This window comes from Brachionichthys hirsutus, chromosome 23 (genome assembly GCF_040956055.1).
Source record: "Brachionichthys hirsutus isolate HB-005 chromosome 23, CSIRO-AGI_Bhir_v1, whole genome shotgun sequence".
Lineage (NCBI taxonomy): Eukaryota > Metazoa > Chordata > Actinopteri > Lophiiformes > Brachionichthyidae > Brachionichthys > Brachionichthys hirsutus.
Genome location: NC_090919.1, coordinates 789,968 through 802,267, shown reverse-complemented (window position 1 = coordinate 802,267; position 12,300 = coordinate 789,968). Strand labels below are relative to the sequence as shown.

Genomic DNA, 12,300 nt, shown 5'->3' with positions numbered 1-12,300 from the left:
ACCTTCTCCGCCAGTTCCGACCGGTCCGAGTTCCAGACGAAGCCGATGGTGACGATCTGAGGCGAGTTCATGAGGACCCGTCTGATCTGGATCTTCTGTCCGCAGGAGCTCTGGTGGGGGCGGGGGGGGGGGGGGGGGGGACAACAAATCCAATGAAAAGTTGCCGTCATTCCATGCAAATATGAAACAATTTGGCGGTAAAAAAACTCAAAATGGCGCCCGAGCGACTCACCGGACAGTTCCGGAGGTCCTCCGTCGTACTCGCCGCTTGCAGCAGCTCGCTGAACGACTTCCATCTGCGATGGTCCATCTGCTGACTGTCAGAGAGAGGAGAACGAGCAAAGGGTTGGCGACAAGACGCGCACGGCGGCGGCACGGCGGAGCGGGAGGGACGGCGTACCAGAGGACGGTGGTGGAGACGTAATGCACCAGCTCTGTAAACGGGAGGGGGTCGGACGACGCCCCGCAGCTATGGCACACGGACTGGGAGAGAGAGAGAGAGAACGCGCCGTCAGGGACCGACCGTCGGGTCGTTCCCGAAAGAAGGAGAGTATTCAGCCGACCTGCTCGTAAAGGGACATCGCGAACTTCTGGTGCGTGATGCAGGACTTGGACGTGCAGGTGTCCGACTCCTCCGGGACAACGTGGAGGTGAATCTTCTCCAGGATGAACTCCTGCGACACCGAAAGGTTTGTCAGGTACGGGACAAAAAAACCAAAAAAGGTTTGAATACCTGAGAGCAGGAAAAAGCTAATTATGCTACACTAAAACAAGAAAATCTCATCTAATCTCGGGATAGTAACGCATCATCAAGCATTCCCAAATCACCAGATATGGACTGTTACCGGGATCCGGATTAGACTTTTGATAGGAGGTTAAAATGTTTTTTATTTTTGTGATCCGTGAAGCCGAAGGACAAAAGTCTCACGACAAAAGCAAATTAAAAAGGAGACACGGAGTTCTAGAAAAGCAGAACACAACACAGAGCGGCGCTTACATAACCTGATGTGATGATATCTGGGGGGGGGGGGGGGGGGCAGAAGCTCTTGGAGTGACCTCTCCAGACAGTTTGTTGCAGGGTAACACACACACACACACACACACACACACTTACGAAGCACTCGGCCGCGTCGTCCATGTAGCCCAGCTGGAAGCGCTGCTCGTCCTTAAAGGTCTCCGCCAAGGCGTGACGCAGCTTGTCGGAGGGGAGGGCGCGCTCCCGACTGTGCTGGAACTGGGAGAAGATGCCCTGGAGAAGGAGAAGGAGGAGGGGGGGCTTGAAGGCGCGCGGGCGACGGGGCATCCGACCGTTTACGTAACAATAAAAAGCTTCTACCTTTAACGCGCAGAAGATGCAGGACTCCCCCAGGCAGAAGTGTCCGGGTAGCGTCCTCAAGCTGCGTCGGAAGATGTCCAGCTGCCACAGCACCTGCGCAAAGGTGAGAGGTTAAAGGTCACCGCAGCCGAAGCGATGACGGAGACACCGGGACTGTTTCCACATCGCTGGGATGCTCCGCTGGTTTGAGGCCGGCGGTTCTGAATCATCGAAACGAACGGTCCCGGAGGTTGAGCCCGACCGGACTCACGCCTACCTGCACGGCGCTGTTGAGGAAGCAGCTGTTCTGGCCCGGCTCGTTCAGCAGTCCTTTGGTGGGGGCCAGAGACAGCATGCTCCCCGGCTGGTACGACTTCCCCAGATTGCCCCCAGGCTTCCTGAAGAACTTGGCCCATGCCATCGGATAGTGGGCCAAGTGGGATAGTCAGACGACTGCAAGGGGGGGGTTGGGATCGAGCCCCTGGTCCCCCGGCGGGGCGACTTCCCAAACAGTCTGGGGGGGGTTCAGTTATTCCCTGAGCTGCAGCAGCCGCCCCGCGTCGAGGACATTCCTGCGGCTCCCGTAGCCGAACGGTTTAAAAAAGCTCCGTCAAAAAATAAAGAGTCAAAAGGAAAAAATAACTAAATTACAATCGTCCGTCTCTGGAAGCGTTGGACGGCCAGCGGGGGCATTTTAATTCCGTCTCTCATCCAGTGGCCTCGGTGGTTCCAGGACAATCAGGAAGGCTTCCGGAGCCGCCGGGGTCCCGGTGCTGCTTCACCGGACCGTATCTCAGGGTTGGTCCGCTGGAATGTGCTGCAGAGAGACAAAGAGAGACCGGAGGAGGTTACGGACGTTTAATTTAGCCTTACATTGAAGAACGCCGCTGAAGTCCTGTCAAACTGACCACGCCGGACTCGCCAGCTCGGGTTACACATTAACCTCAACCAGCCTTTGCACCGGAGGCGTGTCCTTCAGCCACAGCCCAACATTCAGACGCAAAGGCTTCCCCGGAGGACGCGAAAGGGAAGACGAGGAGGCCTGAATCTGAAGCCAAGCTCCGTGAAGTTCGGGGTCGGCAAGTCACGAACAGCAAAAAGAGGCGCGTCAAACTTCTGTTGTCCCTCTCTTCTAAAAAGGGACGATAAAAAGTCCTGGAACACGACGCGTCCGTGCCGGGCGAGGCGGCGGAGAGGCGGAATGTTTACGCGCCGTCGTTCCAAACATGCAGCGTTTCGCACAAAGACGCAAGAAAACCCAAAACGCAGAAGAAGAACCTCAAAGGAGACGGCGTTAACGGTTTCTGACACCGAAACTTTCCTTTTGTGAAACGACCAAAGTCTCGGCCACAACCGGCCGGACGGCATTTTCCGTCCTGGAATTTCCGGAATCCACCAGGCATGACTTTTGAAACGCGACAGCGAGTCAGTGGCGCAACCTGTTCGGTGTTTACGTGCTGCATTTGTAGGTTATCCTCACGTGATGCGAGAAAAAAAAAGCTAAACAATGAAAACCTCTGCCTTTGTACTTTTCCACTGGACGCCATAGCAACGGCATTCCGAAGCGATCGCCGGAGCTCACCCGAGGGGCTGCTGGTTTCCGATTAGCTTCAGCTCCAGGAGGCCGAGCAGGAAAACGTATCCGACGCAGCGCACCTTTAAAAGGTGACACCGGTCCCGACATGTCGGCGGGAAAAGCATCATCATCATCATCATCATCATCATCATCATCATGTCAGGTTTGCATCGTCACGGTGAGCACAAAGAATGACATTCCTCAGACGCCGCTCCTCCAGGACTGGAAACAAGTCCACAAGACCTGACCCTTAAAGCTCCTTCCTTCCGAACCCGGCGGGGGGGGGGGGATCAGGTGACCCGTGGGGGTTTCAGGTAACACTGGGGTTATAAATTCCACCCTGAGCTGCAGCACATGAACGCAACAGGACTGACGGATCCGGAGCAGAGATACGCGATCGGGTGAAATCACTGATATCAGATCGAGCTCGATTCACGTGGAAAGAAACGCCGCCGTTCTCGAAGGCGGAGAAGCAACAAGGCGGCGTGCATTTCTAAAAAGCGTCCGATGCGGCGCGTCGGTAAAAGAACCGGGCGCAGGAAGTCCAGGCTGCAACGATAAACAAAAGGTTTGACCAGACCTGACAAGGTAAATGCAGGTTGACCCCCCCCCCCCCCACCCCTCTGTCCCCCACCCCTCTGTCCCCCACCCCTCTGTCCCCCACCTTGCCATGAGGTAAATGCTAAGGTTAGCATCTTGCAGCAATCAGCCTGAGGAGGACCTGCGTGGACCCGGTTCATGTCGGGGGGGGGGGGGGGGGGGGGGTCTGCAAATGAGCCTCCATAAACCTGGATGACTGTTTCTAAAGGGGCGTGACGTCACACCCCTAAAGAACAACTGGAGACGATAAAAATATATATTTATAAATCATAATTCACCTGAAAGTATTTAAAGGCCAGGAAATACACATTTAAATATGTTGAGGTTTTGAATAATTTTCGCCTCATATATGAAATATTTAATATTAGCTAAGTTGCGGCTAATAATTAGCTGGTTTTTTAAAATGTGAAATAAACGACAACCGATGACGTAAACAAGAAAACAACAACAACAAGTCTGCCTTGAACTTTAGAAAGTGTCAAAAGTAGAAGATATTTATGCTGCAGTTCCAAAAATAAAGCTTTTAAAACTACAACTTGAGACTTGTGAAGCGAGCTAACTCGAAGCTACGCGGCTAGGCCCGTCTTCACCTGCTCCCGTCTCACCTGAGCCGCAGGTGAAGCTCACGTTTCCGCGTCGGGTAAAGTTTTATAAAGTCCTCCCGTCGATCGGATTAATAAAAAGACTCACCTATGAGAGGAAAGGTAAACGTGAACGCGCGGAGCGGAGTTTCCGGCTCGATCCGAGGCGGAGACGCAGAAACCAAGTGTTCCTCCGCCGGTGAAACTTCACCGTCCGGCGGCTGTGCGCTCCGGTTCCTCACGGAGATCCCCCCACGGGGGGCTCCGCCGCTGTATTCCGGGGCTCCGCAGGCGCTCCTGCCGGATTGAGCAACGGTCGGTCGCTCGGTGGATTCCGGTCCGGCACCTGGAATACCGGATTAGAGACGTTTTCTCAGCGGAGTCGTCAAACCCCGCCTCTTCAGCGGTGTATTTACTGCAGTCTGCCATGCTACTGTACGGCGCACGCGCGCGCGCGCACACACACACACGGGCGCGTTCACACGCCTCCAGCACACACTCGGGGCTGGAACCTCTCTGCTTGTCGCGCACGCAGTTTGCAGCCGGCATCGATGCGCAAAACTGCGTCACGTGCAGGAACGCAAGTTGCGCATTATGTCTGGAAGTTTTTGGCGTATTTTTTTTAGCAATGGATTGCGTTGCGTTGTCACGCAAGATCAGGATCGATGTGGGTTCAGATAAGCCCCCCCGCAGCGCAGGACGGAGTGATGTAAGGTTCAATTTCCCTTCACGCCATCTGCCCGATCCTGTTACATAAAATAAAGCGTGATGGAAGACAAAAATATAACAATCCGGCCTCGATAGAATAAATAGAAGATCATTTTCCATCTTTATTTCTTTATTGCACCTTCAAGAATCCCATAAAATTCATTGGAAGACAACAAAATGATGACGAAAAAGGAATAAAGGCAACCATTGATCAGAGCGTTGGAAGCTGTGGATGCGTCAGGAGGTCAGGAGGTCAGGATGCGTCTGCGTGGTCCGGCCTTTCCCCAGGAAGTACTCGGACGTGTCCATTGAAGAGACAATGCTGTTTCCCTCTCCGCACATTTCCTCCAGACATTTAATGCTTCCTGCTCTCATGCGAAAAAGTTCAAGAGTTTGGTACTAATCGTGAGATTTAATGATCCTGTGTGGAAGTATTTAACTTATTTATAGCGGAGGGCTCATCCTCCGCTACAGCTGCAGATCTGAACCGGTCCTGCTCGTGTAAACTCTTCCGTGGATCCAGCTGACGAACTGTTGCCGCGTCAGCGTTATCCCCGAGGAGGAGAAATGAATATCGCTGCAGCGACACATCCTCTCCTGCGTGGCTGGCTTCTGCAGATGCTGTCGTGAGGATTTATTCATCCGGGATTGTCCCCACGCCCCTCTCTGGTGCTTCCGTTCGATTAGAACTCACCCAGGATATTTTAATTGAGACACAAAGTGGGGCCGTGCTTTAGATTTATGATACGAGGTGCTCCTATAGGATCGTTTTTCCTCGCAGCCGATCCCAAAGAATCCCTGAATGCTAATAATATACTGATGAGGAGTAGCATGAGGTCAAAGGTCGTCCCGACTGCATGGGATGTTCCGTTTCCTCATCCCGAGTACAAATGAGCTTATTTCTCCTGCTGCAAAAAAGAACCGGATGAAAGGGGGGGGGGGGCAGTTTGTAATCCCATCCATGAACATTTGTTTTGTTGCTATTAAATTACGTCTAATGAGAATCCACGTCGCGCTGAATGGCCCGTTGTTACGCAAGAGATTAGACTCGCTCCAACGCCACAATGGCAGCCACGGGAGGCGATGGATTTAACCAGGGATTCAAACCCTGCAATGATGAGCAAAACTGCTCCTCGAGGATCTCAATGAGGACGTCTGGAACATCACCTCGCTTTTCAAATAATCAGTGTTAAAAGACGATTTGTGTTGTGGTCTCAGCAGCACATCTTCATTTCGGACGGCGGTGCTAAAAGACATTCTTCCCTGCTGTGCTCGCCGTATCCCGGGAAGCTGCAGCGCTCAGGAAAAGCATGCTATCAAAGCATGTGAAATGGGATTTCTCCTCCAGTCCTCCACATTAAGGACACGAAAAGTCTTGCTTTTTCCCCCCCCAAGTATCCCAGATGGTAACGCTAGCACTTTATCCGCTAGCTGGTGGCTCCAGCGTGATGCTTTGTTTTCTCGCTGCTTCTGCTAGCGGCCGCTAGTTAATAATTCATCTTCACTCCCAGCCGAAGAGGAGAAGTTGGAATATAATGACCAGTGAACCTCGGCCCCCGGAGGCTGGGTAAACCAAAACAAGCAAAGCTTTAATTGGCCTCCAGGGCTTCTGCCAGTCAACAAGAATAGTTGTGAATGCTCATCTGTGCAAGCAGGCTAATCATGGCTAGCTGTGTGCATCCGTCCACAACGTTGGTGCACCAACAATCATTTTCACTTTTTATTTCTCCAAAAGAAATACGACACCAAAAGGAATACGACACCGACCCCCCCGTGATGCTTCCCATATTTTTAGACTTCCCATTGGGCTTTGCACTTTGCTGGGAGAACGAACACCTGCTGCAGGCGTCCTTCAGGACGGGTGCGAGTTCGACGTTCCATCGGATCCGGGGGAGTTTAAGCAGCGAACATTCCCAGATTTCGGTTGGGAAATCTGGGAATGAGCCGGGTGAAGGAGATTTGGCCCGTCAGACGGTGCAACCTGGAGGCTCTCGTGCGTCTCCGTCTTGGCCTCGCTCGCTGCGCTGTAAGCGATGGGTTTGCATCCGACCGGAACACGCAGGGGAAGCATCAGTCACTCAGATGAGCCGTCGGTGCAGCCCCCGCCCGGCTCGCTGTGAAACGATCCGTGGAATATATCGCAGGTTTGCACCACATATAGATCCGGCTCGCGTAATAATGAGCGGGAAACGAAATCCAAGCACGCGACATCAAAATAAAACAGGACGACGTAAACATGGATTTGATGTTTACATCATTTTACTTTAGATTCTGTGTGTTCCTGTTGTGTCAACATTCCAGGACAAGTGTCCCGGACAGGATGCCCCCCCCCCCCTCCCCCAGAGCATCCCTGTGTGACCTCATTATGTATTCAGAGGTCATCTGACTCAGGTATGAGCACAGGCTCATGGGAAGCAGCGGGGCAGGAGGCGGGCCCGTCCACGGACACCCGTAGCTGGGGGTAGTCGGGGAGGGGGTCCGCCTGGAGGGTCCCGGCCTTGGTGAAGCCGCCAAAAGGGGTCGCCACCCTGTTGAAGCTTATATAGGCCGGTGGTTTGGACCAGGCACCCGGCTCATGGATGACGTGCTGTTGCCACGGCGACTGGTAGGCCTTCGGCACGGCTGTCCTGTTGAACTTTTCAGGAGGGACGTCTTTTAAAGGAGCCCCATATCCTAGACAGGGATTATAGAGAGGCAGCGATTGAGGAGCGGTGTCTTTATATCTCTTCTTCTCTCTCTGAACGCGGCTCCTCAAACACTAACACGCCGTCCAAACAAAGCCCGTCCTTCCTTTGATTCATGCCGTTTAACCGATCCCAGGCCGTTCGGCTGAAGCTCCAGCAGCAACGGAAAGAATTCGCCAAAGTACCATCCAATGATTTTTGGATACGGAAGTTTAGGAAATGGAAATACACGCTGACTGGAGCGAGAGAACGAGAGGACAAGTTATAAAAAGGAATTTAAAACATTACATTTACAGCAAACTGTAAAACAAAAGTAGCTTTTTTGAAAACATTTCAAGACGGTTTGTTCTTGCTCTAGTTCTTATCCTTGGGCGGATTCTGTGTGTGTTTGCATGCATGTCTCCCTCCGTCATCCATGTTTGCTGATGGGCGAGGCCCCATCCAAAGCGTTATCCTTCAAACCCAGCTCCTCACTCCGGGGGGGTGGGGGTGGGGGTGGGGGGGGGGGCTTCGCAGGCCGAGGCCTTACATAACACGGAGCGCCGTGTCACGTTCCGACCTCTCACAATGAACAATCCCCCTTCCTGAGTTTATGCTTTTCCCCGAGGAGGAAGAAGGAGAGACCAAACAGACCTGAGGGGATGTTTAAGGAATTTGTGCGGAATCTATTACAAAACACGGCGTTCTTCTGTCGATCGGACGTTTTGTTGAGTTGGTGTTTTTGTCGGAGGGGCTCATCACACGCCCCGAATGGACACGGACAAAGGCGGGGGCGAGCCGGCGTCTTTGACCTAAAGCTTATTTCTTTATAATATTTGAAAAAACACTTCAAAGAATGCCTCCTTTGGAAGTTACAACAGCGAAGACTCTGCGTTTTCTTTGTGAGCTGACACGGAGCTAACAGGACGGACATCCTGGAACCGTTAGCATGAGGGAGAACACGGTTATCGTGTCAAGGCTTCACGATAAAGGTTCAGCCGCAAAGTCTGCTTGAGTTATGAGATGATTAGACAAGAAAAAATCTGCCAAGGCCTTTGTTTAATCTGCGAGCATCCAAAGCGTCCACTTTAGCATGCTTTGCTCGCAGAGCAGCTACATGGAACGGTGGTTGCTTACGCGGGGCGATGCAGTTTGGACTGGGCATCGATCTCGTCTTCGGCGTTTCGGGACGAGCTTCAGGCGATCCATCGGTGCCCGGGTCGGCGGCGACGGCGAGGCTTTCTGTGGCGACGCCCCTCTCAGTTTGAGAAACAACCGTGGTCTGAAAGAGCGATGGAAGAGAGAGAGTGTCAAAGTAAAAGACAAGCAAACTTTAAAAAACAAGGATTTCAATTTGTGTCCTATCAGATTTCCGAGGATGGACGCCACACCAAGAATATGATGTGTGTAAAACAAATCAGTAATTATTGTCAGTTATTTGCAGTGAAGTGAAACTCGCTGGAATAAACCTTGATGTTGCATGTTTGCAGCCACAACAGAGGAATTGTCTTATTAACGTTCCTCGAGCTGGGAAACGTTCAGCGTTCATCCGTCTGGAAGATATCTGTGATGATTTACTCCAGGACTTCCTCAGGAAATGTTGACGACTTAAAACAAAATCCCTCAGTTGCTTCGAGCAGTAAACAGACGGGAGATATGAGAGTGCTTCTCACTTCAAAGACGAAGGGAAGAATGTCCCCGGAGCCTCCTAATTATTCTTTCTGGACTTTGAGAAGGCAAAAGAAAAAGAGGAAAAAAGAGCACACAAGGCTACCGTGAAGCCAAATGAAAGAGGAAATACCTGCTAATTAATTGGATGTGACAGAGAGAAAGCGGCTTCATCTTGTTGAGTTTTCCCGAAAGCTCTGGTGAATACAAGTCGGCAGGTCTGGTTAAGATAAAACGGCGACTTGGCAACCCGCCGGTCCAAACACAAAGGGCCGTTAATAAAGCTCTTATGACCGACTGGAAAACTTTCACAGTCACTATTCTGTGCCGCTCCGAGGCTCGACTGCACGAGTCGCGTAAACACTTCAAGTGTGCCGTCTGCCCTGCATGCACTTTGACAGGATGTGAGGTGGAAGGGAAAGATGTGGCGAAACCGGAAGCACGGAGAAAACGTGTGGCGGCAACTCATTCGGGCGAGACTGAGAGAGCCAGGAGGCGGCGGCAAAAGATCAGGGGCGGCGTGTGCCGTAATGACATCACCGTGATGTCGTCTTTCAACAAAATCACGGTTCCCGGAGGCTAATCCAGGAAAAGAATGATGGATGATGATCCTGCTATGCAACCACAGAGGCATGTTTTTACCTTTGGAAGGAGCTCGGCTAACGGTTTCTCCCTAGATTAGCCTTTATGCTAAGCTACGTATGCGTCCTACAGCGTCTCGGACAGAAATGACTCGATGTGTTTTTAATTCTTGCGTCTCTGCTTACGTTCACCCGCCCGCCACGTTCATTCTGGACGCTCTCAAACGTGTATTTTTCCGAGCGCTTCTGCCGCATTTTGAAGAGTCGGGACCCCCGGTTGGAGGCGAGGGACAGCTCCTCGAGCATGACGTCCTTCGGAATGCTGACTTTCTTCCCGAGATCCATCTCTACGTCTGGACACAAGGAGACAAACGGTCACGAACCGACTGCCCGTACTGCTGACATGGTCTTCCTGCCAGTATGATGGACTCATGCCTCGAGGTCATTCTGTGGTTAGCGCCTCGTGCTAGCTATTATATTTGATCACGGAGGCTCATAATTTGGCAGGATATCTCTCAGCTGTCAGTCATCTTTAGACCGTCCAATATGCAGCCACACAGTTAACGTGTCCCCATCCTGAAATAGCAGGTTCAAAGGTCACCGATAATGTGATTCGACAATTTGGCCGACAAAAGTGTTCATTAGCTTCTTTCTAGGTGGCGTCGTAGGAGGGATCGTTAAATCCATGACGATGACGACACGTGTTATAAAAAGAAGAAGTGAAGGGATGGAGAGAAGGTTAGAGTGGAGAGAAAGAGGAAAGATCCGGCTACCTTCTCGGGCTTCAACTTCTCCGCAGATTGCCGCCGCCTGCAGTTTCCTCTCACCGGTCGTCACGGTGGAGAAGTTTGACATGGCGGCCCCCGGGGAGGTTAAAAAAGTCAGCAGAGACAGATCGAATCAGTGCAGGTTGTTCAAGCGCACGGCGAGACACAGAAGCGAGAGAGGCGCGTGTGAGCGATCGATCGGTTGACACCAGCCGTCGACGCCGTGGCGGAACCAGCCAAGCAGAATCTATTGGGACTGCAAAAAAGGGCAAAGCTAGCACATCCCTTTAAATAACCCTGGACCGTTAAACGCCGAGCGCATGCTCCTCAGACATGGCAACCAGCTGTGTCAGGGTTCTGGGAATCAATATGTGTTTGAAATTACCCCGAGTGGGCTGGAAGGACACGGAGAGAGAACAACAGTGCTGCCACAGCAAACACGTAAGGTAGAATGAAATAGCACAGAGGAACAGCAGAGGTGTCAGTGAACGCAGCACGAGTGTTTAATGCAGCGCAGACAGACAGAACTAAAGAACATTTCGCTGCAAAGTGGATTTATTTCCCTCAAAAATCAGGAGCTTCACAAAGTTTCATTTTAGTTCCGACAATCTGGTCTCTAAGTGCATTATGTGTTTTGTTCTATTTCCGTTGTTTAATTAGGATATTAAAAAACATTAACCTTGAACCTGTGGGGAGCGCCTGTGATGCTTACTTGTCCTGAAGGATCCTATGGGGGGGGGGGGGTCTCCTGCGGTGCCTGTCTCCTCGGCGTTGGAAGTCAGAAAGATGAGAGGCGAGCGGGTCGGCCCGGTGAGCGCAACCCGGTTGGGTGCTTGTGCTTCCTGCCAGGGTGGAGGGGCTGCAGCCGGACCCCCCCCCCCCAGCGACCGAAGGAGTGGTGGGAGTCAGCCCGGCTGCTGTCGTTGGTGTTCAGTTCACCAGAGAGCAAAGGGGAGATTAAATTTAGATTGCCACTGCGACTGCTGGCTTTTCCGTCTGCAGCCGTCATCCACCCTCTGCTTGTGTCAGGATAGCAGCTCGGGATAATCTTTGTGAGCGATTCCCAGACGGGAACGCTTGGATCTAGAGTTAGCTTCATGCTAAATGTGATTCACGCTGGAGATAAATAGCGGGAATCGTAAGCTGCAAGTGGAGAACAGTTGACAAAGCATGGATTGTATAGAGTTGATTATATATATATGTAAAATCTAGGTATTTCATGCATGTATTAATTTATTTTATCTCCCTCATTCCACTCTTTACAAGCCATGCTTCGTCAACTGTTCATCACTTGCATATATATATATATAGTTGGTACCCACTGTTGTTATGTAAGTGGTTACCAAGGGAACAGGTCTCCACCAAGCCCTGGATACGGTAACCGTCAAAGACGACGCATGATGCAAAAACAATGTCACGTTTGGAGACAAGAGCAAAGAGCACACATGGACGAAATGGTATTTAGTTTGTTTTATTCAGTAAAACGCTTCGTGTGAATCCTATCTGAATTAGAAACCGATCACTAGTGTACAGTGTAATGATCACAGCCGTGCACGTCAAGGAACAACGGGTCTGTTGAGATGCAAAAACATCCGGTGTGATAAATGGTGTTTTTGTTTCAGTGAGGATGATATCTGGAAAAAGCAAAACAAGCTTTCATCTGGTCGATCACTACAAGTGAACAGAAACAAAACCAAACCAAACAACACAAACCGCAAACCAAACAGACTGGGTTTCTCCCAGGTTCAGTGAAGCCATCATCAACTACAACAATCATTTCGGAGTCATGCTTCTAAACATATTTTTCCCTCCAGCCAAAACAACCTTCATTCCACGTTTAT

The 12,300-nt window shown here is 51.4% G+C and overlaps 2 protein-coding genes across 2 annotated transcripts in view; both read right to left on the bottom strand.

Annotated features, from left to right (window-relative positions):
• Positions 1-1,736, bottom strand: part of LOC137911366 (inactive ubiquitin carboxyl-terminal hydrolase 53) — a 9,260-nt gene extending 7,524 nt beyond the window's left edge. The window contains exons 1-7 of the mRNA XM_068755728.1: positions 1,593-1,736; positions 1,337-1,429; positions 1,115-1,249; positions 564-674; positions 401-483; positions 233-317; positions 3-110 (exon numbers count right to left, since the gene is read on the bottom strand). Of these exons, the coding sequence (XP_068611829.1) occupies positions 3-110; positions 233-317; positions 401-483; positions 564-674; positions 1,115-1,249; positions 1,337-1,429; positions 1,593-1,736 (759 nt within the window). The remainder of the gene's footprint in view (positions 1-2; positions 111-232; positions 318-400; positions 484-563; positions 675-1,114; positions 1,250-1,336; positions 1,430-1,592) is intronic.
• Positions 1,737-7,131: 5,395 nt separating this feature from the next.
• On the bottom strand, positions 7,132-11,468 carry LOC137911563 (myozenin-2-like). The gene is given in 6 exon segments (XM_068755947.1): positions 7,132-7,453; positions 8,581-8,725; positions 9,879-10,045; positions 10,466-10,558; positions 11,175-11,355; positions 11,358-11,468. Coding segments are annotated over 6 exon segments (999 nt in total). The 3' UTR covers positions 7,132-7,151.
• Between the last annotated feature and the right edge of the window lie 832 nt (positions 11,469-12,300).